Raw genomic sequence first — 21,923 nt, forward strand, 5'->3', positions numbered from 1 at the left:
GGTGGGGGGGGGGGGCGGTTAAAAAAGATCTTCCAAATGCCATAGCAGTGAACACACAACCTACTTCCTGGGGTAGCGGCTGCCTTCTCTTTCCCGCCCCAGGGCACCGTAAGGGCGAAGAATGTATTTGTGTCTGGGGACCACCTACATTCCAATATGCAAATAGCTTGAGGCAGTATTTGGACCCCACAATGGAAGTTGCCAGAGTGTCATGAAGGTTCCAGCTAGGCAGGTGAGCTGGGTGGCCGGTCCCCTGGGGTAGGCTGCACTCAGATCTCAGGAGACCCCTCCAAATAAGGGTAGGGACAAAACCTGGGGCAAGTCAGGATTTAGAGGAAACTTCCAGAGGCCTTTCTGAAAGCAGGAAGAAAGGAGGAGGAACCTGGCCTTCTTAAACATCTGAGAAGCGGAAGAAAACCCACCAGCAGCTAGTTTGGGAATCAACTGTTCTTTTCATCAGTCACAGTAGCAGAGGACAGTCGGTGACATTGGTTTGGTCCACAGGCAAGGGACAGGTTGGGAAAGCATGAGTGCTGGCTGGAAACTGATGCTACTTATTTCCAAGTCCAGTGTAAGTCTGCCTACGTGAGGGGCCCAGTTTTCCTGGGATCTGGAGTTGGTTTCCTCGGATGAGGGGTTCTCAGAGAGAGGGCTCTGCTTCTGTGTGTAGCAGCAGGTTGGACCCTTGAGGCCGGGACAAGGAGGCCCCCAGCTGTAACAGCTGGGGGCTGTTACAGTCAGTTTTACCCCCACACACCCACCAATGAAAACGCAAGTTTAGGGCCGTCTTCAGGGCCAATGGGGCCTGAGGCCACACCCACAGGTGGCAGGACCACAGGGAGGGGGCGTGGCCCGTCAAGACACACCCACCTGGATTGCCAGGAAGTGAGGAAACGTGCACAGAGGAGACACCCTTCAAATGCTTCTCCCCAACCTCCAAAAAGAACAGGAACACCACACCACCCCAGTGTGTCTGGCAAACAGTAGGCTCTCAATAAAGGCTTTTTTATGGTGACTGCAGCCATGAAATTAAAAGACGCTTGCTCCTTGGAAAAAAAGTTATGATCAACTTAGACAGAATATTAAAAACAGAGACATTACTTTGCCAAAAAAGTCCATCTAGTCAAAGCTATGGTTTTTCCAGTTGTCATGTATGGATGTGAGAGTTGGACTATAAAGAAAGCTGAGTGCCGAAAAATTGATGCTTTTGAACTGTGGTGTTGGAGAAGACTCTTGAGAGTCCCATGGACTGCAAGGAGGTCCAACCAGTCCATCCTAAAGGAAATCAGTCCTGAATATTCATTGGAAGGACTGATGCCGAAGCTGAAACTCCAATACTTTGGCCACCTGATGTGAAGAACTGACTCATTTGAAAAGACCCTGATGCTGGGAAAGATTGAAGGCGGGAGAAGAAGGGGTGGACAGAGGATGAGATGGTTGGATGGCATCACCGACTTGATGGACATGAGTATGAGCAAGCTCTGGAAGTTGGTAATGGACAGGAAGGCCTGGCGTGCTGCAGTCCATGGGGTCGCAAAGAGTCAGACAAGACTGAGCGACTGAACTGAACTGAAAGGCTTTTTGAATGTCAGCGCCTGAAGAACCTGAATGGAGATCTAGCAGCATGTTCTCAACTGAATGACCTGGGGAGAGAGACTCACGTCACCTCCTGGAGACGGGCAATGCGTATTTATATATTCGTGGGACTGGTTGTCCTGACTTCAGGAAATCTGTTTCCTTAGTGTTTCCCCAGCATATTTGCCTGCTGGACAGATTCTCATGAATGGCTAACTCACCTGTCCACCAAGAAACAGTGTGGAAATGCCGAGCTAGCGTCACCTCCTCCTCCTGCAAAAGATGACATGGGGCCCAGAGGAGGTGGGCGGCTTGCCAGAAGTCACACAGCACGCTACCGGCGGCGTTTAGAATGGCACTTAAATTCCCCAGCTTTCAGCTCCGCATTCTTTTGAGCGGTGCCATTAAGCATTTGTATCCTCCTGATTCTTGAGCCAGGCAGGACATAAACGACCTTCTGCATGACCTAGAAAGCAGGGGCCAGGTTAACAAAGAATCCAGAGGAATCCACATCAATCCTGATTACAGGGGCAATGGTTCGTCTACACAAGACCTTTTGTACTAGTTACCTAAGGTTCTTCCCTCTTCCTTGGAACCAGTCCCTTTGGTCCTTTGCTTGGCAACCCTGGGGGCGGATTTCTGAGACCCATGTCTTGTCAATACCACTGGAGTTCTTTAAACAAAGCCTCTTATCCAGATGTCCCCCAAAGCCCTTGGGTTATCTGAAGTCAAGGAGGATCTGTTCCTCTGCACCTTTGGGTGCTGGGTAGGGGAACCGCTCCCTGGAGAAGGGGGTGGTATGCCCACCACCCTGCTGGGCTTCTCAATTCCTCCTTCTAGGAGTCTTACAGCACAGGTTTCATACTGGGCAGGTACTGGACCACCTGAGCCCAGGTCATTGTCCGCACTGAGCTTAGAGACCCAGAAGCAGCCGAACACAGGAAGTTGGACAGCCCAGTCCCAAGCTGGTCATGGTGGAGGGGGAGAGAGGCCCAGAAAGCATGGGGGACTTGTTCAAGGTCACACAGACAAGCACGCCATGGTCACCATCTCAGAGATGGAGAATCCTGGACTATCGGAGCAGGAGAAAGCCCCTGCTTCCTGGCTCCGGGTCACCCCGAAAGGGGAAGCCACTTGCCCAAACTAGTGCCAGGCATTTCAGCTCTCAGCCTGACAGTAGTTCCATTCACGGGGATGGCACGCCCCGTCCTGAGGGGACTGCCTTTTCTCCATGTGTGATGGGCATCCTGCTAACCCTGCCCTCTCTCTCAGCCCTTGAAGACCGGGCACTGAGTCTTCTTGGGGCTTCATGAAGGTGTTTGATCCGTGGGGTCCCCCTGAAGGGGACATCTGGCAGGGGCAGGCTTCATGCCAGGGTCCTGGGCCAGAAGGGACCACCTGGTGAGGAGAGATTAAGGCCTTGGAGAGGGGGGTGGGCAAGGGTGTGGACTCAGCCTGGGGTCCCAAGCTGGTGGGCTTCCCAGGTGAGGTCCAGACCCACCCCCAAGGGAGTCTACAGGGCAGAGGTGACTGGGCACCGGCCATGAGGGAATCCTAGGCTAGAACACACCTGTCCCCAACACGGCGGGCCTGAGAGAGGGAAGTCCCCAGGGGCTCTCTGCTTTGAAGCTTCAAGAGTCTTTCACTTCATTGACTAAATCACAGCCCCCAGCTGAAGCCACCATCCCCAAATGCACTGCAGCCAAGCATGGAGCTCTGTTGCCAAGAAGGCCCCTTTCTCTCTCTCACCGCATGCTATGGCAAGAGGAGGCCTCCACTATCCCAGAGTGCAGCTGACACCGGGAGCCTCTCTAGCCCCTCAAGACAAGTGGATAGAGCTTGCATTACATAATTCTGGAAAGTGTATATCAATTACTTAAGGAGTCCTCTCATTTCTCCACTGACTTCTATGACCATGGCTCTTCTTTTGGGACTGGTTTTGCACAGAACGTGGCTTTATGCTAAACCTCACCTTGCAGGGAATCTTCCCTTGTCCTCTTTTTGAATAGGAAATCACAATCTGCAAACCAACACTGAAATATAGGAAGGGCTTCCAAGCCAAAATAAAAGTTCCCCAGGTGACTGTTGTAAAGTGCTGGGGAGGATGGTTCTCCAGGCTGTTTGTTGGTGGGATTTAGGGTCCTGGACTGTCACCATGGAGTCAAGGGCCTGTCCCAGAATGCAACTGGCAGAGGTGGTCTCCCCCTGCCTAGATGCAAGCTTGCAGGTCTGGTTACTTTCAGGTTTGGGGTCTGTTCATCCATCCTTTATCTGGGTCGGGGGTGGGGGGTGGTCTGCCCATGTGCTCCTCCTCCAGAGAGAACTGAGATTTAAACTGTATGTAGTCTTTCTCCAACCCCCAGTGGCAGTCAGTTCCGTGGCTCCCCAGAAGTCCAGGCAGAAAGGAATCTGACATTCTCGAGACCTAGTCCAACTCCCTCACCTCACCCATTTCTTTTATGGGTGGGGACACTGAGGCCCAGAAAGGAGGCAGAGGCTGGCCTAAAGTCACACAGGTAGGTGGTAGCAAAGTTGATGTTGAATTCAGGCCTCCCGATTGCCAGTCTAGGACTCTTTCTAGCAACAGTATATTGGCTATGGTTTTCAAGAGTGCCGCTTACCAGGCCCACGGGATTCCCCTCACTCTCCCACGCCACCCCAGCCTCCCCACCGCCCCCCTATACGTAATTCGGGTTATAGCAGAGCATATTGAACTCCAGGTTCTCGTCCCAGTGCCGCAGGAGTACAAACAGCTGGCGGGCGGCAGCCTTGAGTGTGCCCTGAGTGCGGCCCTCAGGCACCTCCTGCTGTTCCAGCCACGAGCTGGCCTTGGCGGCCACCAGCTCCCACTCGACGAAGTAGGAGGCGGAGCTGTGCTCCAGCCACGCCAGTGCCACCACGGTGGCCCACAGCTTCCCCATGTGCTCCACCACGGCCCTGGGCTCCTGGCCCGGCCTGCCCTCGGCCAGGGGCTCCTGGGAAAGGCCATCGCAGGAGGGGTGCAGGGGCGTGGGGCTGGTGCACGGCTGGGGACTGGGGGGCTGGCGGGCGGTGAGCGACACCCGGTGGCAGGTGAAGGGCGAGGTCCACTTGAGCTTCTCCATGGGGATGCGGATGGCCTCGCAGAAGGCTTGGTTGAGCAGGAAGGCCCCGGAAGCCAGCTGCAGAGACACCTGTGTGTGTGTGGGGGAAGCCCCTCAGTAGGCCTCATGCTTTTCAGCCCACGGAGCCCCAGGCCATGGCCGAGCCTGGGCATACAGAGCCCACCCGTTCACCTCCCCCAGCCAGCTCACCCTGCCCACCCGTGGGATTTGTGGGACCCCCAGACCAGCTGAGCATCGCCACACCTTATCCCACTGGTGCTCACTCTGATGGCTCTTCCAAGTGCAGCTCAACTTCTTCACTCCAAACCTGCCTCTTGTCCCGGGCAGCTGGACCCACCTCAGCTGCTGGGACCATCCACTGTGGTCCAGGCAGCTCACCACCTGCTTCCTCCCTCCGCCTCCACTGGTTTCCGAGTCCCAGTGAGCCCACTCTCTAGTCAGCTCTGCAATCCGCCATCTGCCACTTCACGTTATTCCTAACCCTCCTTACCTTCCCTGTCCCCCCACCTCCCCCCATCCTTTCCGTGTCCTGAGGGGTCTCTGCAAGGCATAGGACACGTCACTCTTTGGAGGCCATCCACTCAGTAGTTTCAATTTTCTTCTGGGATAAATCCAAGCTATAATCCCCAGAGCTCTGGTTTGTGCTTGACTCTTTCCCCTCCCCGCTATTCTCCAGCCCCCAGGCGCCCTCTCCTCTGTAAACTGTCAGCCACAACTCCTCGCCCTTCAGGTCTTGGCTTAACCATTTGCATCCTTCCAGAAGCCATGCCTCATGTCTCCCCATCCTCAAGCCTGGAGTTGGTGTCTCCTCCTTCCCTCATTAGTGAGTGAAGTCACTCAGTCGTGTCCGACTCTTTGCGACCCCATGGACTGTAGCCTACCAGGCTCCTCTGTCCATGGGATTTTCCAGGCAATAGTACTGGAGTGGGTTGCCATTGCCTTTTCCAGGGGATCTTCCCAACCCTTCCCTCATTCTCCCCCACCAAACCCGGTGTCTCCCGTCACAGCACCCGGCGATCAGAGCTGCCTGGTTCCTTTGAGGTGTCCCCACTGGACACTGAGTGACTGGAGCTCAGAGATAACACTCACCTGGTTCAAGGTTATCTCCCAGGGTCTAGCACGGTGCCTGACTCAACAGATCCTTGTGACTACATGCCTCCTGCTCTGTTGTCCGGGATGTTTGGAGACTACAAGTGATCGTAAGCACTTGGGTGTTCAGGGGCTGGGACAGGGCAGAGAAGCTCCCACCCTGTCCATCCTTCCAGCACCTGCTTTCCCCAACTTTGCTGAGCCCCAGATGTGGCAAGACCAGGCCCCCTTGCTTCTCAGTTCAGAGACACTCACTCCTGGCTAGGGCTCCTCACCCTGCCCTGCAGGCTGGTGTGTCTGCAGAGCCACTTGCTAAACACAGTACACGTCCCCAGGGTGTTCTTTTCACTTTCTGGTGACTCATTTCAAGGCTTTTTTTTTTTTTTTTTTAATGTATTGAAAAACAGACACACACAGCACCAGTGTGGCCCCTCTGCTGCGTGTGGGGCTGAGGTCTGGGGTCTAGGGCACTCACCAGTGGGATGTAGTTGGAGCTTTGGTTCCCTTGGGCTGAGTCTGGAGTCTTGGTCAGCGGTTTGCCCAGGAAGCCCTTGGCTGCTCGTGTCAACAGCCTAGACTTGTTGAGACTCAGCCTGTGTGGGCAGAACCGAGGAGGAGTGACCGCCACCATCCCGGGGGTGTCCCTGGTCTTCCCCCCACTTCCCAGAAGCCCCTCGACAGCCTCTGAAAGTCCTGGCCAGAAGGGGTCTGACAGATGATCTCCTCCTTTGACAGCGGGGGAAACTGAGGCCCAGGGAATGTGTCTCCCCAAGGCACTCACTAGAGCAGCAGCTCGAGTGAGGGGCGAGGTAGTACTCTTTTTAGGACCCTCTTTATTTAAAAAAAAAATGTTTTTAATTGGAGGATAATTGCTCTACAATGCTGTGCTTGTTTCTGCCACACGTCAACATGAATTAGCCACAGGTATCCATCTGTCCCCTCCCACGCGAGGGCTTCCCAGGTAGCACAAGTGGTAGAGAACCCGCCCGCCAATGCAGGATCGTGAGACGCGGGTTTGATCCCTGGGTGGGGAAGATCCTTTACTGGAGAAAATGGCAACCCACTCCTGTGTTCCTGCCTGGAGAATCCTCATGGACAGGGGAGCCGGGTGGGCTTCAGCTCATGGGGTCGCAAAGAGTCAGACACGATTGAGTGCACACCCACCTCTCTCTTGACCCTCCATCCCATCCCGGGACCCTCTTTTGACACCATGTTCTTGGTCAGCCCAGTGTCAGACAGTCACATGCCAGCCCTCCCGGGGGGACCTGCACTTGTAAAGAGATTGTGGAGGTGTGGGAAGGGGATCTGGGGTGGGGGGGAGGCTTCAGCAGTGTGACACCTGAAGACGATGCTGTCTCTGGGCAAGGGTCCTTCCTGCCACCCTTCAAAGTGTTCACGTTTGTGCAGCTGTCAGGCTGGGCCATCTTCTGGCCCCCCAAACCAGGGGCAGTCCCCTGAAAATGGATGGCAGTAGAGGGATCCTCCAGTGGAAATCCCCACGTACCTGGATCCAAAGAGAGTGTCTGAGGCCTTCAAGGAAGAAAGAGTGTTGGTGGCCAAACCTCGCAGGGGACCTGGAGAGCCATAGAATGCAAGTTAGGACCTGAGAGATGACCTTGTCCCACTGCTCACCACCCCACTGGGGAAACAGTCCCAGAGAGGGGCAGGGGGCTTGCCTGTATGCCTAGGGATCCAAGCTAATGATGAGGCTGTTTCTGAGCCAGTGGGTGTGGGGAGGGGTGAAAGATGTGGGTTCCTGGGTAAAGAAGCAGCCCTCCAAGTCCCCTTGGCTGGCAGCCCTTGCATTTTCTGCAAGTTTACCTGTGGGGACAGTGACAGCTGCAGGCAACCCCCCTCAGCCCCAAGCAGGGGCACTGACTTTCTTCTACGGGCACTGATGGAAGGTTCTGGGCAGAGGGAGGCGGGAGGAGGGAGGCGGGAGGAGGTGGGAGAAGGGAGGTGGGAGAAGGGAGGTGAGAGAAGGAGGTGGGAGAAGGGAGGTGGGAGACTGGTCCCTCAGCTGGGGACGGGGAGGCCTGGTTCCTGGCCCAGCTCTGTTGCCAACCTGCTGTGTGACCTTGGGCAAGTCATTTCACCTGCTCTGAGTTTCAGTCTCCTTCCTTTAAAGCTTTAATTCCAAATAGGAAAAGGAGTACGTCAAGGCTGTATATTGTCACCCTGTTTATTTAATTTATATGCAGAGTACATCATGAGAAACGCTGGACTGGAAGAAACACAAGCTGGAATCAAGATTGCCAGGAGAAATATCAATAATCTCAGATATGCAGATGACACCACCCTTATGGCGGAAAGTGAAGAGGAACTCAAAAGCCTCTTGATGAAAGTGAAAGTGGAGAGTGAAAAAGTTGGCTTAAAGCTCAACATTCAGAAAACGAAGATCATGGCATCCGGTCCCATCACTTCATGGGAAATAGATGGGGAAACAGTGGAAACAGTGTCAGACTTTATTTTTCTGGGCTCCAAAATCACTGCAGATGGTGACTGCAGCCATGAAACTAAAAGACGTTTACTCCTTGGAAGGAAAGTTATGACCAACCTAGATAGCATATTCAAAAGCAGAGACATTACTTTGCCAGCAAAGGTTCGTCTAGTCAAGGCTATGGTTTTTCCCTGTGGTCATGTATGGATGTGAGAGTTGGACTGTGAAGAAGGCTGAGCGCCAAAGAATTGATGCTTTTGAACTGTGGTGTTGGAGGAGACTCTTGAGAGTCCCTTGGACTGCAAGGAGATCCAACCTGTCCATTCTGAAGGAGATCAGCCCTGGGATTTCTTTGGAAGGAATGATGCTAAAGCTGAAACTCCAGTACTTTGGCCACCTCATGAGAAGAGTTGACTCATTGGAAAAGACTCTGATGCTGGGAGGGATTGGGGGCAGGAGGAGAAGGGGACAACAGAGGATGAGATGGCTGGATGGCATCACTGACTCGATGGACGTGAGTCTGAGTGAACTCCGGGGGTTGGTGATGGACAGGGAGGCCTGGCGTGCTGCAATTCATGGGGTCGCAAAGAGTCGGACACGACTGAGTGACTGATCTGATCTGATCTGATCATGCATGGAGCTGTTTGGAGACTAAAAGAACCAAGGACTTTGTTGGGTTAAGACACTCTCTCGGCCCAAAGATCAATTACTATTTTAACTCAAGGGAGAGCTGGCAGGGACTTTGCTGGTGGTCCAGTGGCTAAGACTCTGCACTCCCAATGCAAGGGGCCCTGGGTTCCATCCTTGGTCGGGGAACTAGATCCCATGCGCCGCAACTAAGTGTTCACATGCTGTGACGATTGAAGATTCCAGGTACTGCAGCTAAGACCTGGCACAGCTGAATAAGTAAATAAATATCAAAATGAAAAACAGGAGCACTGGCAGACTGAGCTCACCTTCAAGAGTAGCGTACTTCTCACGGGCCATGCTCTCACTGAAGGGTGTCAGGGTGCTTTCCTCCACGTCTACAACAGAGGGAGCCAGTGAGGCCTGAGCTACCTGGCCCTCCCCTTCGCACCTCCCAGACTCCCCAGGAGGATGCTGGTCTGAATTCACGGTACCTAGAGGGGGACTGGGAGAGCAATGTCCAGGTTTCCGTCCCTGTTTGGATGGGTCTTCACCTCCCAGAGACACCGCCACGGCTCCACCACAAGAGTTGGACACGTCTGGGTTCAAATCCCAGCCGTCCCAATGGATAGCTGTGTGACCCCAGGGAAAGTTACTTCCTTTATAAGCTTCGATTGCAAACCGGGGCTAATAGTACTGCTTGGTGGTGTTGTAAGGATTAGATGAGATAATACACAGTGCTCAGTGCCTGCCCTGTGGTATGTAATCTGCAAAGCTCCGAGCTATGCACTCAGCAGGTTAGTGGGAGCAGGTTAGAGGCCTGAACGTGGTGGTTGGAGGTGGTGGGGGAAGAGGTAGGTTCACGTCAGTTCTCCAGGAGGCACCAGAATGTGGCACTGACTTGTCAGAGGGCTCTGAGCCTCAGTTTCCCCATCTGTAAAATGGGGATAATAATTACACATATGTGTACTGGGGTGATTATTCTTATGATTATTATTTAACAGCTGGAGAGTGATGGGCAATGTACTATTCAGGAATGATCGAAATTATGGGAAAAACTTCACACACAGAAATGTTCTGCTGAGCCTCTGTCTCCCCTCTGAGACTGTTAGCAGCTTTTGAGGGCAAGAAGTTCTGTCTACTGCTGGGTGCCTGTGCGGGGTGGGGTAAGGTTAGCACAAAAGCGAACCGGTGGCCGAATGACTGAAGCAACCAGCAGGCAAAGAACATGGTGGTTAATCAATCTCATGGACTCTGGAGCCGACAGGGCTTGTTCGCATCTTGGCTCTACTGAGCCTCTGCTGCGTGCCCTCGTGTAAGCCACTTACCCACTCTGAGCCTCGCTTTCCTCATCTCTTAATGTGGAAAATGAAAGAAACTCTCTCAGATGGGGGTGAAGAGTCATGGATAATGAGTAGTGCTGAGCACCTAGAAAACCCTCTGTGAGTGTTAGGCATTCCCTCCTTGGGGAGGGAAAGGGAGGGAAGGGCGTGGGGTACACGAAGAGTTTAGCAGTCATGCACACCGGGTATGAATTAGAAGACAATTAGAAAAGGAGGGATTTGTGATTTTGATTGGAGTCATGGGCCACCAAGAGCTGAGCTACAGAGATTGGAAAGGGTAGACCAGAAGTTTCTTCTAGGCTGGGAGCCCAGCTTGACTCAGCGATAGAGCAGGTTCCCCTTGGAGGCTCTGAGGGACCAAGGAGTGGGCAAAACTCCTTAATCTCTGAGGAAATCCTCGGATTTTCACCCCCTCTCACACTATTCCTTTTTGAACCTATCAGTGTCCGTGCGTACTTTCTAATCCCTCAGGTACAATAGGGCTATTGTCTGGATGTTGGGGCTGGCAGTCAGGTGGGACTCTGATGCTCTTCCCACGCTCAGAGGAAGGCAGGAGATGCTCAGGGTACACGTGAGGGCACGGAGGAAGGGGCTGGGATGGGTGCAGCGGTCAGGCTGTCTGTAGCAGGACAAAAAGACACGCAGACTTCCAGGACACAGGGTGTCCTGTGAATGTGCGCAAGATCGCCAAATGACCAAATCATGGATCTTCAGGGCCCCAAGCTTCAGGCACAATGAAATTTGGTGATGGTCAAAAGGAAGCTTTGGGGAATCCTAGAGTAAGCAGACGGTGGGACCTGAACAGATGGAGCTGCCTTTTCCCTTGACTTTTAGGTTTCCTGGCATTCAGTGCCTGGGAGGACTCAGACGTTGGAAGCAGGGAACAGCCTGGGGTCACTGCACCTTGCAAGGGGAGAGCTGGGGTGTGGTGTGGGCACGTGGGCAGGGAGGCCAGTCTGCTCTCTGGTCCCGGCGGCATACCTGGGCCGTGCTCAGCCCCTCTGCCTGTCTCAGGCCTCAGAGAATTCAGGAAGCCTGACCTTGCTCTGGCTCCGAAGGCCCGGACTGGAGACTCAGAGAGAGTCCGTCATGGCTTCGGACACGAGGGTGTAGGGACCCAGAGGCCCAGACTCCAGAACACACTGAGGCAGTTCTTACTTAGATTCTGATATTTGCTGTCCCCTGCAGCTGAGTCTTCTCCAAGCATGGTCTGGGACCGCCCAAATCCAGAAGTGCCCTTCCACTGTCGAGTCAGGACCCGAGAGCTGACCATCCGCAACGCAGCACCTTTGCGAGGATGAGGAGAAGGTGGTCAGGTGGGTACAACTGTGCTAGGCTTTTGCCTTGTCCCCAGGGTCTCCCTGGTGGACCAGATGGGAAAGAATCTGCCTGCAATGTAGGAGACCCAGGCTTGGTCCCTGGGTCGGGAAGATCCCCTGGAGGAGGAAATGGCAACCGTTTCCAGTATTCTTGCCCGGAAAATCCCATGGACAGAGGAGCCTGGCAGGCTACAGTCCATGGGGGTCTCAAAAAGTCAGACACGACTGAGCGACTGACACGTTCAAGGCTGGCAGGAATGGTTCTAGCTTTAGCCTGTCAATTATCTAAAAGGAGGAAGGCATTGCAGAAGGCAAGACTGTGAGCTTTGGAGCCAGAATGACCTCGGTTTGAACCCCAGTCCCATCTCTTACTAGCTGGGTGGACTGCTGACCACTCTGAGCCTCAGTGTCTTTACCTGGAAAATGGGGATAATAATACTCACCTTGCCAGGTAAGTAGTATTGCTGAGATAATGTTCAGAAAGCAGCAGTGTTAGTTAGAAAATGTTGGTTTTCTCAGAAGCACCCCATTTCCCTTCCTCCCAGTCTGCCACCTCAGAAACTGAGGTCCCAGTTTCCGCCTCCCCAGAGCATCACCAGAACATCCCAGAGCATCACCATCAGGGATGAAGCTACAACACCCAACAGTGTGTTTTGGGGAACTCCATTCTTGGAGAACACTAATTTGTAAGTTGTTCCTAAACATGAAGAGTTCTCCTGAAGAGTAAATTTTGAAGACGTTTCATACTGTTAGTTGCTCAGTTGTGTCTGACTCTTTGCAACCCCATGGATTGTGGCCCACCACGCTTCTCTGCCCATGGGATTTTCCAGGCAAGAGTATCAGAGTGGGTTGCCATTCCCTTCTCCAGGGGATCTTTCCAACCCAGGGATCAAACTGAGGTCTCCCATATTGGAGGCAGACTCTTCACCATCAGAGCCACTAGGGAAGCTTTACTGACTATGTCAAAGCCTTTGACTGCGTGGATCACAACAAGCTGTGGAAAATTCTTAAAGAGATGGGAATACCAGACCACCTGACCTGCCTCCTGAGAAATCTGTATGCAGGTCAAGAAGCAACAGTTAGTATTGGACATGGAACAACGGACTGGTTCCAAATTGGGAAAGGAGTACGACAAGGCTGCATATTATTACTCTGCTTATTTAACTTCTATGCAAAATGCGAGGCTGGATGAAGCACAAGCTGGAATCAAGATTGAGGGGAGAAATATCAATAGCCTCAGATATGCAGATGACACCAACTCTATGGCAGAAAGCGAAAAGGAACAAAAGAGTGTTTTGATGAAAGTGAAAGAGGAGTGAAAAAGCTGGCTTAAAACTCAATATTCAAAAAATGAAGATCATGACATCCAGTCCCATCACTTCATGGCAAATAGAAGGGGAAACAGTGAGAGACTTAATTTTCTTAGGCTCCAAAATCACTGCAGATGGGGATTGCAGCCATGAAATTAAAGGACACTTGCTCCTTGGAAGAAAAGCTATGACCAACCTAGACAGCATATTAAAAAGCAGAGACATTACTTTGCCAACAAAGATCTGTCTAGTCAAAGCTATGATTTTTCCAGTAGTCATATATGGATGTGAGAGTTGGACTATAAAGAAAGCTGAGCACAGAAGACTTGATGCTTTTGAACTGTGGTGTTGGAGAAGACTCTTGAGAGTCCCTTGGACTGCAAGAACATCCAATCAGTCCAACCTAAAGGAAATCAGTCCTGAATATTCATTGGAAGGACTGATGCTGAAGCTGAAGCTCCAATCCTTTGGCCACCTGATGTGAAGAACTGATTCCTTAGAAAAGACCCTGATGCTGGGAAAGATTGAAGGCAGGAGGAGAAGGGACACTAGAGGATGAGATGGTTGGATGGCATCATCGACTCAATGGACATGAGTTTGAGCAGGCTCTGGGAGTTGGTGATGGACAGGGAGGTCTGGCGTGCTGCAGTCTGTGGGAAAGAGTTGGACATGACTGAGCGACTGAACTGAACTCATCCTGTGGTCCATTCTCTGGGCCTCTTGATGTATGCTAGCACCCTAAAGGCTCTGAGAAGTCCTGCAGTAAAGAAAACTTTTGAGCTTTATTTAATCCAGTGGTTGGGAAATGTTTTCCCCTTATCTGGTATTTCCTGTTTTTTTGTGCTGAATGGCCATTAACAGGACATGAAACTGGGGTTCCAGCCTCCTAGAACACACTTTGGGAAGTGTTGATCCAGACCTCAGGGGGCTATGAGACTTGGGTTAAGACACAGGCCTGGTCCCTAAAACTCCCAGACTGTTTTTTTAGCTATAGGGGCTACAAATGGTCAGAGATGAGTGGGAGGGGGTGAGCATCATTCAGGGTGACAGTGCCCAGTGGGTGAGAAGGCCAGTGGAGTGACAGCTTGGGCGGCTGGTCAGAATCTGAAATCAGAGGAAGTGAGGCAGAGAGAGAGGGAGTGGAATATTGAAAATTTTGGTGCCATAGATTTTTAGAAAGCAGGGCAGAGGGGCAAGAGGAATGAGAAAAGGCGTATTTTATTTCCAAATACAATTCTGTCAAGAGGTCTGCTTTAAAAAGAAAAAGCTGCTGCAAAGGACAGAAAATGAAATTTAGGAAAGAAAAAGTACATAGAGTTTATAAACCTCTGAAAAGTTTTCAACAAAGAAGCTAAAGAAATTCCCCAAAGATACTTTCTTCCCCTCTCAGATTGTAGGTTTAGAAGGATAAACAATTTTCAGTGTTGGCGAGAGTGGATAACACAGGATAACCTCTGAAGGTAGGCCTAGTTTGATAGCTTACGTTACAACAATTTAAGATGGGTCAGGACTTCCCTGGTGGTTCAGTGGTTAAGAATCCATGCTTCCACTGTAGGGGGCATGGTTTGATCTCTGGTTGAGGGGCCAAAAGATTTTGTTTTTTTTTTTTTAAAGGGCCAATCCTTTGATATGCAATCTTAATTCTGAATGTCAATTAACCCCGAGGAGATAACCAGACCATGTACAAAGATGTCCTTTGCAGCATAATTTACAATAATCAAAAGGGGGAACAAACAGAAGGTTTAATAATAATAGCGTTAGTTGCACAGTCGTGTCTGACTCTTTGTGACCCCATGGATGGTAGCCCGCCAGGCTCCTCTGTCCACGGAATTCTCCAGGCCAGAATACTGGAGTGGGTTGCCATTCCCTTCTCCAGGGGATCTTCCTGGCCCAGGGATCTTCCTGGCCCAGGGCTGGTTAAATAGGTTGAGATAAACCTTAAGAGGCAGTGGAGCGCGATCGCAGAGGGCGCAGACTCTGAAACCGGGTCGCTGCGAGTTAAAGCCTGACTGCTGTTTGTGCTGCGTGACTGTGGGCATGACTCACCCCCTTTGCCTCTGCTTCCGCATCTGTAAAACGAGGGTAATGGTGTCTTCTCTGCAGAGCTGTTTGAGGACTAAATGATTTAATATATATACAGTGCTTGGAACACTGTCTAATTGGCTGTTATGAAGATTGCTCCCTGCCATGTGCTTAGTCATGTCTGACTCTTTGTGACCCCATGGACTGCAGCCCACTAGGCTCCTCTGTCCATGGAGTTTCCCAGGCAAGAATACTGGAGTCGGTGGATCTTCCTGACTGAGGGATTGAACCCATGTCTCTTGCATCTCCTGCATTAGCCAACAGCTTCTTTACCACTGGAATTGTTACTATTAAAATGAAAAGTGGAAACATATTTCCCACACCCAGAGTTTGTAAGATATAGCACATATTGGTATGATTCAATTCACACAAAATGATCTATCTTTTGATTTCTCTACATATAGATACTCATAGAAGTCTGGAAGGATGATCACACCAAGGGGGTAATTAGTACTCATTTCAGGATGACTGTCAGTTCCAGTCACTTTTATGTGCTTAATGTCTTTCTATATTTTATTTTTATTTATTTTCCATTGAAGTGTAGTTGATTTACAATGCTGTGCTAGTTTCGGGTATACAGCAAAGTGATTCAGTTATACACATTATATCCGTTGCATTTAGGTTATTATGACATATTGAGTATAGTTCCCTATGCTATACAGTAGGTCCTTACTGTTCACCTATTTTATATACAGTAGTGTGTATATCCGGAGAAGGCAATGGCACCCCACTCCAGTACTCTTGCCTGGAAAATCCCATGGACGGAGGAGCCTGGTAGGCTGCAGTCCATGGGGTCGCTAAGAGTCGGGCACCACTGAGTGACTTCACTTTCACTTTTCACTTTCATGCATTGGAGAAGGAAATGGCAACCCACTCCAGTGTTTTTGCCTGGAAAATCCCATGGACCGAGGAGCCTAGTGGGCTCGGACACGACTGAAGCGACTTAGCAGCAGCAGCAGCAGAAGTGACTTAGCAGCAGCAGCAGCAGCAGCAATGTGTATCTGTTAATCCTCAACTCCTGATTTATCCTTCCCCCACTTCCCTCTTTGATAACCACAAGTTTGTTTTCTCTGTCTGTGGGTCTGTTTCTGTTTTGAAAGTAAGTTCATATGTATCGTTTTTTTGTAGATTCTACATATAAGTGACAGCCTATGATATTTGCCTTTCTCTGTCTGGCTTACTTCACTTAGTACGATCACCTCGAGGTCCATCTGCATCTTTCAATATTTTAGAATTTTCTACAGTGACACATGCCAAATGGAAAAAGGACAATAAAGTCAAATTCATTTAGTAGGAAAAAAGGGAGCAGGATAGTTTCACAGCCCTCTGCAGAGCAGTAGGCTGGGGGCTCGTGAGCCTCCCACCCCCTGGAGGTCAGACCCTCTCTGCCTGGGGCTTTTTCACTTCTAGGCCTTTCCCTGCACCCCTTCCCACCGGTCTAGGCTCCTTTGCACCCCAGACCCCCCTCCAGCCCACTGGGAGGACCCTGCATCTGCCTTACCGGAGTTGGGGTATCCCACCACGGTGGGCAGGTAACGGCTCTTGTTTATGTCCACGGGCACAAAGGCTGTGTACTTGCTGATGACGTTGCAGGCCTTGCTGGTGTGCACGGCATTCACCTGGTAGCGGCGGCTGGACCCTGCAGAGGGAGGAGCCGAGGGCACTGTGCGGGCTCGGAAAGTCCTACCTCCCCAGAGGGCTAAAAGGAGGGCTAGGTCGGTGGCCCCGTCTTCAGAATTCAATCAGGCCTTATAATTAAGGGGTTACCAATTTGCCATTAAAGACATTAAAAAAATAAACTCTCAAAATTATTAAAACCTCCACCATCATTTCATAAAATAAGGCTATTTTAATGTAAAAGAGGTAAGATAGCTAATAAAAATGACAGTTGCTTTCCTTAAATAACTTTAGTGTTATTAAAAAAACCCAAATCTCTGTGTTGGCAGTATTTTCTATTTTCATTTTGCAGCTGTGTGCTGAGAATCTTTCTGCAGGTCTCCTGGCTGCATGGGGACCATAGATTCGCCTCATAGAGACAAACCAGAAAGGGGGAGTGGGGCGCACAGGGTCACACAGCAACTTAGGAATGGACCTGAGATCAGGACACAGGATGGCCTGACCCCAAAGTCCAGACTCTTCCTACTGAACAGGTGAGGAGTCTTCTTGGCATGAATGATGGACAAATGTCCTGTAAACTATAAGGAAAAGTGCTCATGGGAAGAAAAAAATAACATACAAAACTACAAATAATATAAAACAAAAACCATGTAATATTATTATATAAATAAGGCATAAATTATAACAAACAATAGAAATATTCTCTATGTATATCCGTATCTGTTCTCCAAATATGCTTCATCAAGAGCTCAGCAATCACTTTCTTGAAAGTTTGCCCCAGTTGCTGGAGTAAATGAGCCTCCCCACCATCCCTGTTATACAATTGCTTGAATTCCTAAGTTTCTTCTTAATAGCATTAGGACAAATGCACTCAATTAATGGTGTGCAGCCATGAAATTAAAAGATGTTTACTGGAAGAAAAGTTATGACCAACCTAGATAGCATATTCAAAAGCAGAGACATTACTTTGCCAACAAAGGTCCATCTAGTCAAGGCTATGGTTTTTCCAGTGGTCATGTATGGATGTGAGAGTTGGACTGTGAAGAAGGCTGAGCGCCAAAGAATTGATGCTTTTGAACTGTGGTGTTGGAGAAGACTCTTGAGAGTCCCTTGGACTGCAAGGAGATCCAACCAGTCCATTCTGAAGGAGATCAGCCCTGGGATTTCTTTGGAAGGAATGATGCTAAAGCTGAAACTCCAGTCCTTTGGGCACCTCATGCGAAGAGTTGTCTCATTGGAAAAGACTCTGATGTTGGGAGGGATTGGGGGCAGGAGGAGAAGGGGATGACAGAGGATGAGATGGCTGGATGGCATCACTGACTTGATGGACATGAGTGAGTCTGAGTGAACTCTGGGAGTTGGTGATGGACAGGGAGGCCTGGCGTGCTGCGATTTATGGGGTTGCAGAGTCGAATACGACTAAGCGGCTGAACTGAACAGAACTGAACTGATAATTATTTGATTTATGTTGGCTGGCCCTCCAGCTGGTCTGTGTCAAGCACTCATAAGTAAGGACGGGGATGACGGTGGTCACTATGCTGTTCAGCCTGACCCCCAGCTGATCTGTACTCAATAAATGGCCTCGAAGGGTGACGGGTGGACCGATTAGGCCTAGAGGGTTCTGTGGGAGGAGAGGTGTGGTCCAAGAGGAGCTAGGGAGGTGGAATAGGGTGGTCCTCATGGTACTGTCTCCAGAGTCCTACAGTCCAGTTCAGTTCAGTTCAGTTACTCATTTGTGTCCAATTCCTTGTGACCCCTTGGACTGCAACATGCCAGGCCTCCCTGGCACAGTTCAAAAGCATCAATTCTTCAGTGCTCAGCTTTCTTTATGGTCCAAGTTTCACATCCATACATGACCACTGGAAAAACCATAGCTTTGACTGCTGCTGTTGCTGCTGCTAAGTCGCTTCAGTCATGTCTGACTCTGTGCCACCCCATAGACGGCAGCCCACCAGGCTCCTCCGTCCCTGGGATTGTCCAGGCAAGAATACTGGAGTAGGTTGCCATTTCCTTCTCCATAGCTTTAACTAGATGGACCTTTGTTGGCAAAGTAATGTCTCTGCTTTTTAATATGCTGTCTAGGTTGGTCATAACTTTTCTTTCAGGGAGCAAGCGTCTTTTTATTTCATGGATGCAGTCACCATCTGCAGTGATTTTGGAGCCCAAGAAAATAAAGTCTGCGACTGTTTCCCCATCTATTTGCCATGAAGTGATGGGACGGAAGGCCATGATCTTAGTTTTCTGAATGTTGAGTTTTAAGCCAACTTTTTCACTCTCCTCTTTCACTTTCATCAAGAGGCTGTTTAGTTCTTCACTTTCTGCCATAAGTGTGGTGTCACCTGCATATCTGAGGTTATTGAGGGACCCATAGCAGGGAGCAGGGGGAAAGGAGGGAAGAGAGAACAGGTCATCGGGCAGATCAAGCAAGAGGTGGAGCCCTCGGCCGTGTGTGTCGGGGTGTGTGTGTGTTGGGAGGCGGACAGTGGGGTTCAAGGGATGCAACTGGAGGCAGCGATGGGGAAAGGAGGTGGAGCGCTGGGCGGTGGCAGGGCTGCGGAGAGAAGTAAGGGATGGGGCCAGGAAAGAGGGCGGCCCCTGGGGGAGAGGCAAGGGGCGGGGCTTATCGGAGGGGCGGGGCCGCGAGGATGGGCGGGAGAGAGGCAAGGGGCAGGGCCGCTCCGCGTTGAGGGGGTAGCTGCGCGGAAGGGGCGGAGCCGCTGTGAGGGGCAGGGCTGTAGTGAGGGGGCGGGGCCGAGCGGGGGCAGGGCTGTGATGAGGGGGCGGGGCCGCGTGGAGGGGCGGGCCCGCGGCGCTCACCTTGCTCAATCTCACCCTCTCGCTCCGCCAGCTGCTCGAAATCCCGGATGATGGCGCGCGCCGCCAGGTGGTGGAAGGTCTCGCTCCACAGGTCGGGCTCTTGCGCGCCGCCCCTCTCGGGGCCGGGAGGCCCCAGCTCGAAGCTCACTTCCCACTGCAAATGCTGGCTGTCCCGCAGGCCCTTGACCACGGCCTTGCCCAGCACGGGGCCTGGGGTGGAGGGCCTGCTGGGGCTGGCCCGCTCCTCAGACTCGGCCAGGGGCTCCCAGTTGGAGGACGTCTCCGTCGCGAAGGCAGAGGGGTGATGGGACGGCTCTGCGGGCGGAGGAACAAGCGGGCTGAGAGCTGAGCTGCAGGACAGAGGGTCCACTCCCAGAGGACATTACATAACTCCCCGGGATGCAGACACTAAGCAAGGACAGTCCCGCCTCGCTCCTCCCGCCCCAGGGAACCCACAATGCTCCTTAGGAGAACAGGGGTAGCACGGGCTTGTCCCCAAGAGTAGGGCAGACCCCCCTCCCAGGAAGTCAGTACCTGAGGGGGCCAGAGAGTGGGGAGCACTCTGCGGGGAGGAAGTATGGGAGCCTCGCAGGTAGCCCAAAGACCAGGTTGATTGGGAAGGAGGGGTTGGTGAGGTCCCTGGCAGGGATGGGCCATATCAGACACCGCCCCACCTCCCCCAGGATGGGCTCCAGCTTAGGATTCCTCCGTGTCCCCAATCAGGTCTTAGGCCCTGTGGACACTTACCCAGGTCCCCAGGGCTGCGGCTCTCTGAGGGAGGCTTCAAATTGGACCCAAGATCCAACTCTTTCATGGGGCTCCAGGCCTGGGTCTCCTGGTTGGAGGGCAGGAAGGGCTGGCAGCCTTGGGGCAGCAGAGAGGGCCTGCGGGCCCCTGGACCCCGGAGTTTGGGACCCTGGCTCAGGTCCGGGCCACCGTTCAGTAAGGGCTAAGAACGCAAGAGGAAGAGGAGAAGGCTGAGCTCCTGGCGGTGGGCCCCCTCCCCTCTGCCCCCCAGCCACAGCTCTTTCCCTGGCACATCACAGCTCCTCCCTGGGGACTGCCCCCATAGCGCCCAAGGACACGTGAACTGCTCTCCACTACCCATGAGAAACATCAGCACAAATAATCCCAAATCGTGGATAAAGTCCAAACCACAGAAAACCGTGGGAAAATCATGTACCATGGATAATATTCTAAACCCACTTTTTTTTTTTTTTTGGTTTTGTTTTTGGCCGTAAAGTTTAAAACTTTGTGTGTGTGGTTATAATTACCAACCTTTCCCCTTATGTCTTCCCATTTGTCATGCTAAAAAGTCTTTCCGAATAGGAAAAAAAAATTCTAGAATTTTTGTGATTCTGTTTTTGTCTAAATCTTTGATTCACACAAAAACAAAAATTATTTTGGTGTGAGGAAATAGAAAACAGCCTTTTCTTTGGTTTTCTGAATAGTACAAATGTCATCACGATTCACTGATGACAGTTCGTTCATCGAGTCCCTGCAGTTTATCAGTTCTCCGCCTCGATCCTAACAAAGCTGTCATGAACATTTGGTTTTATTTCTGGACTTCTGTTTTGTGGATTTAATCTGTCCAATGCTAGTACAAAACACTTCAAAAGGCAAGAAGTCAACTGGGAAATATATTTGCAGCATGCATGACAAACATCATTTTCAACAAAATGCTTTTATGAGAAAAGTATTATATAAGCCTGTGAAAAAATGCTCAGTCTCAGGAGCATATTCTAAATTGAAATAAGTTATAATTTTTCCATCTATGGATTAGCAAATATTTAAATGTTTGACGACACCCTTGTTGCCAAGGAGGAGACAGGAGTTCTCATGGACTGTTGATGGGCCACTGCGCTGAAGCACTCCTGCGGGAGAACGATTTAGCAATGTGCCATCTGTCAGCATTGAAAATGCACAAGCTACTTTGACCCAGCGATTCCACTTTTAGGAATTTAATTCTGTGGCAACACACAAGGATGAAAATATCCATGTGCATGTGCTGTATATTTGTTGTGGGACTGTTTGAGAAAGTGAAAATCTGGAAACTTTCTAAAAGGCCATTGATAGGGGATAGTGTATACATCATGGTGGTTGTGGTTCAGTCGCTAAGTTACACTGGACTCTTTTGCGACCCCGTGGACTGTAGCCCACCAGGCTCCTCTGTCCGTGAGATTTCCCAGGCAAGAATACTGGAGTGGGTTGCCATTTCCTCCTCTAGGAAATCTCTCCGACCCAGGGACTGAACCTGAGCCTCCTGCATTGCAGGCAGATTCTTTACCACTGAGCCACTTAGGAAGCCAAAATACGTTACGGTACCTCTGTGCAGTGGAACATCATACAACACTGAAATGAAAGTCGTAGATTTTTTCTACACCTATACAGGAAGATATCCAAGATAAAATTTATATTTTAAAAAATTTCAACTGTTCCATATTTTGATTGTGGAGAGAGTTACATGACTACATGTATTTGTCAAAACTCATAGAGATGTTCACCAAGCAGAGTAATTTTTACTGGATATAAGAAGTGAATTAAAAAGACATTTAAACAGTAAATTGGAGAGCAGTTTGTATATGTGATTATTCAAAACA

General features: G+C 50.8%; 1 protein-coding gene across 3 annotated transcripts in view; it reads right to left on the reverse strand.

Moving 5' to 3' along the window:
* Positions 1–1,470: 1,470 nt before the first annotated feature.
* VWA5B1 (von Willebrand factor A domain containing 5B1) overlaps positions 1,471–21,923 on the reverse strand; it is a 60,437-nt gene continuing 39,984 nt past the window's right edge. For 2 of the 3 annotated variants that reach the window (XM_044938181.2, XM_025278815.3), the window contains exons 15-22: positions 20,071–20,272; positions 19,324–19,638; positions 16,391–16,528; positions 11,337–11,465; positions 9,165–9,233; positions 7,273–7,342; positions 6,244–6,361; positions 1,471–4,748 (exon numbers count right to left, since the gene is read on the reverse strand). In XM_044938181.2, the coding sequence (XP_044794116.2) occupies positions 4,254–4,748; positions 6,244–6,361; positions 7,273–7,342; positions 9,165–9,233; positions 11,337–11,465; positions 16,391–16,528; positions 19,324–19,638; positions 20,071–20,272 (1,536 nt within the window). In that variant the 3' untranslated portion in view covers positions 1,471–4,253. The remainder of the gene's footprint in view (positions 4,749–6,243; positions 6,362–7,272; positions 7,343–9,164; positions 9,234–11,336; positions 11,466–16,390; positions 16,529–19,323; positions 19,639–20,070; positions 20,273–21,923) is intronic. The other variant, XR_006549064.2, reaches the window with a different exon arrangement.

Source organism: Bubalus bubalis, chromosome 2, assembly GCF_019923935.1.
Source record: "Bubalus bubalis isolate 160015118507 breed Murrah chromosome 2, NDDB_SH_1, whole genome shotgun sequence".
NCBI classification, from domain to species: domain Eukaryota; kingdom Metazoa; phylum Chordata; class Mammalia; order Artiodactyla; family Bovidae; genus Bubalus; species Bubalus bubalis.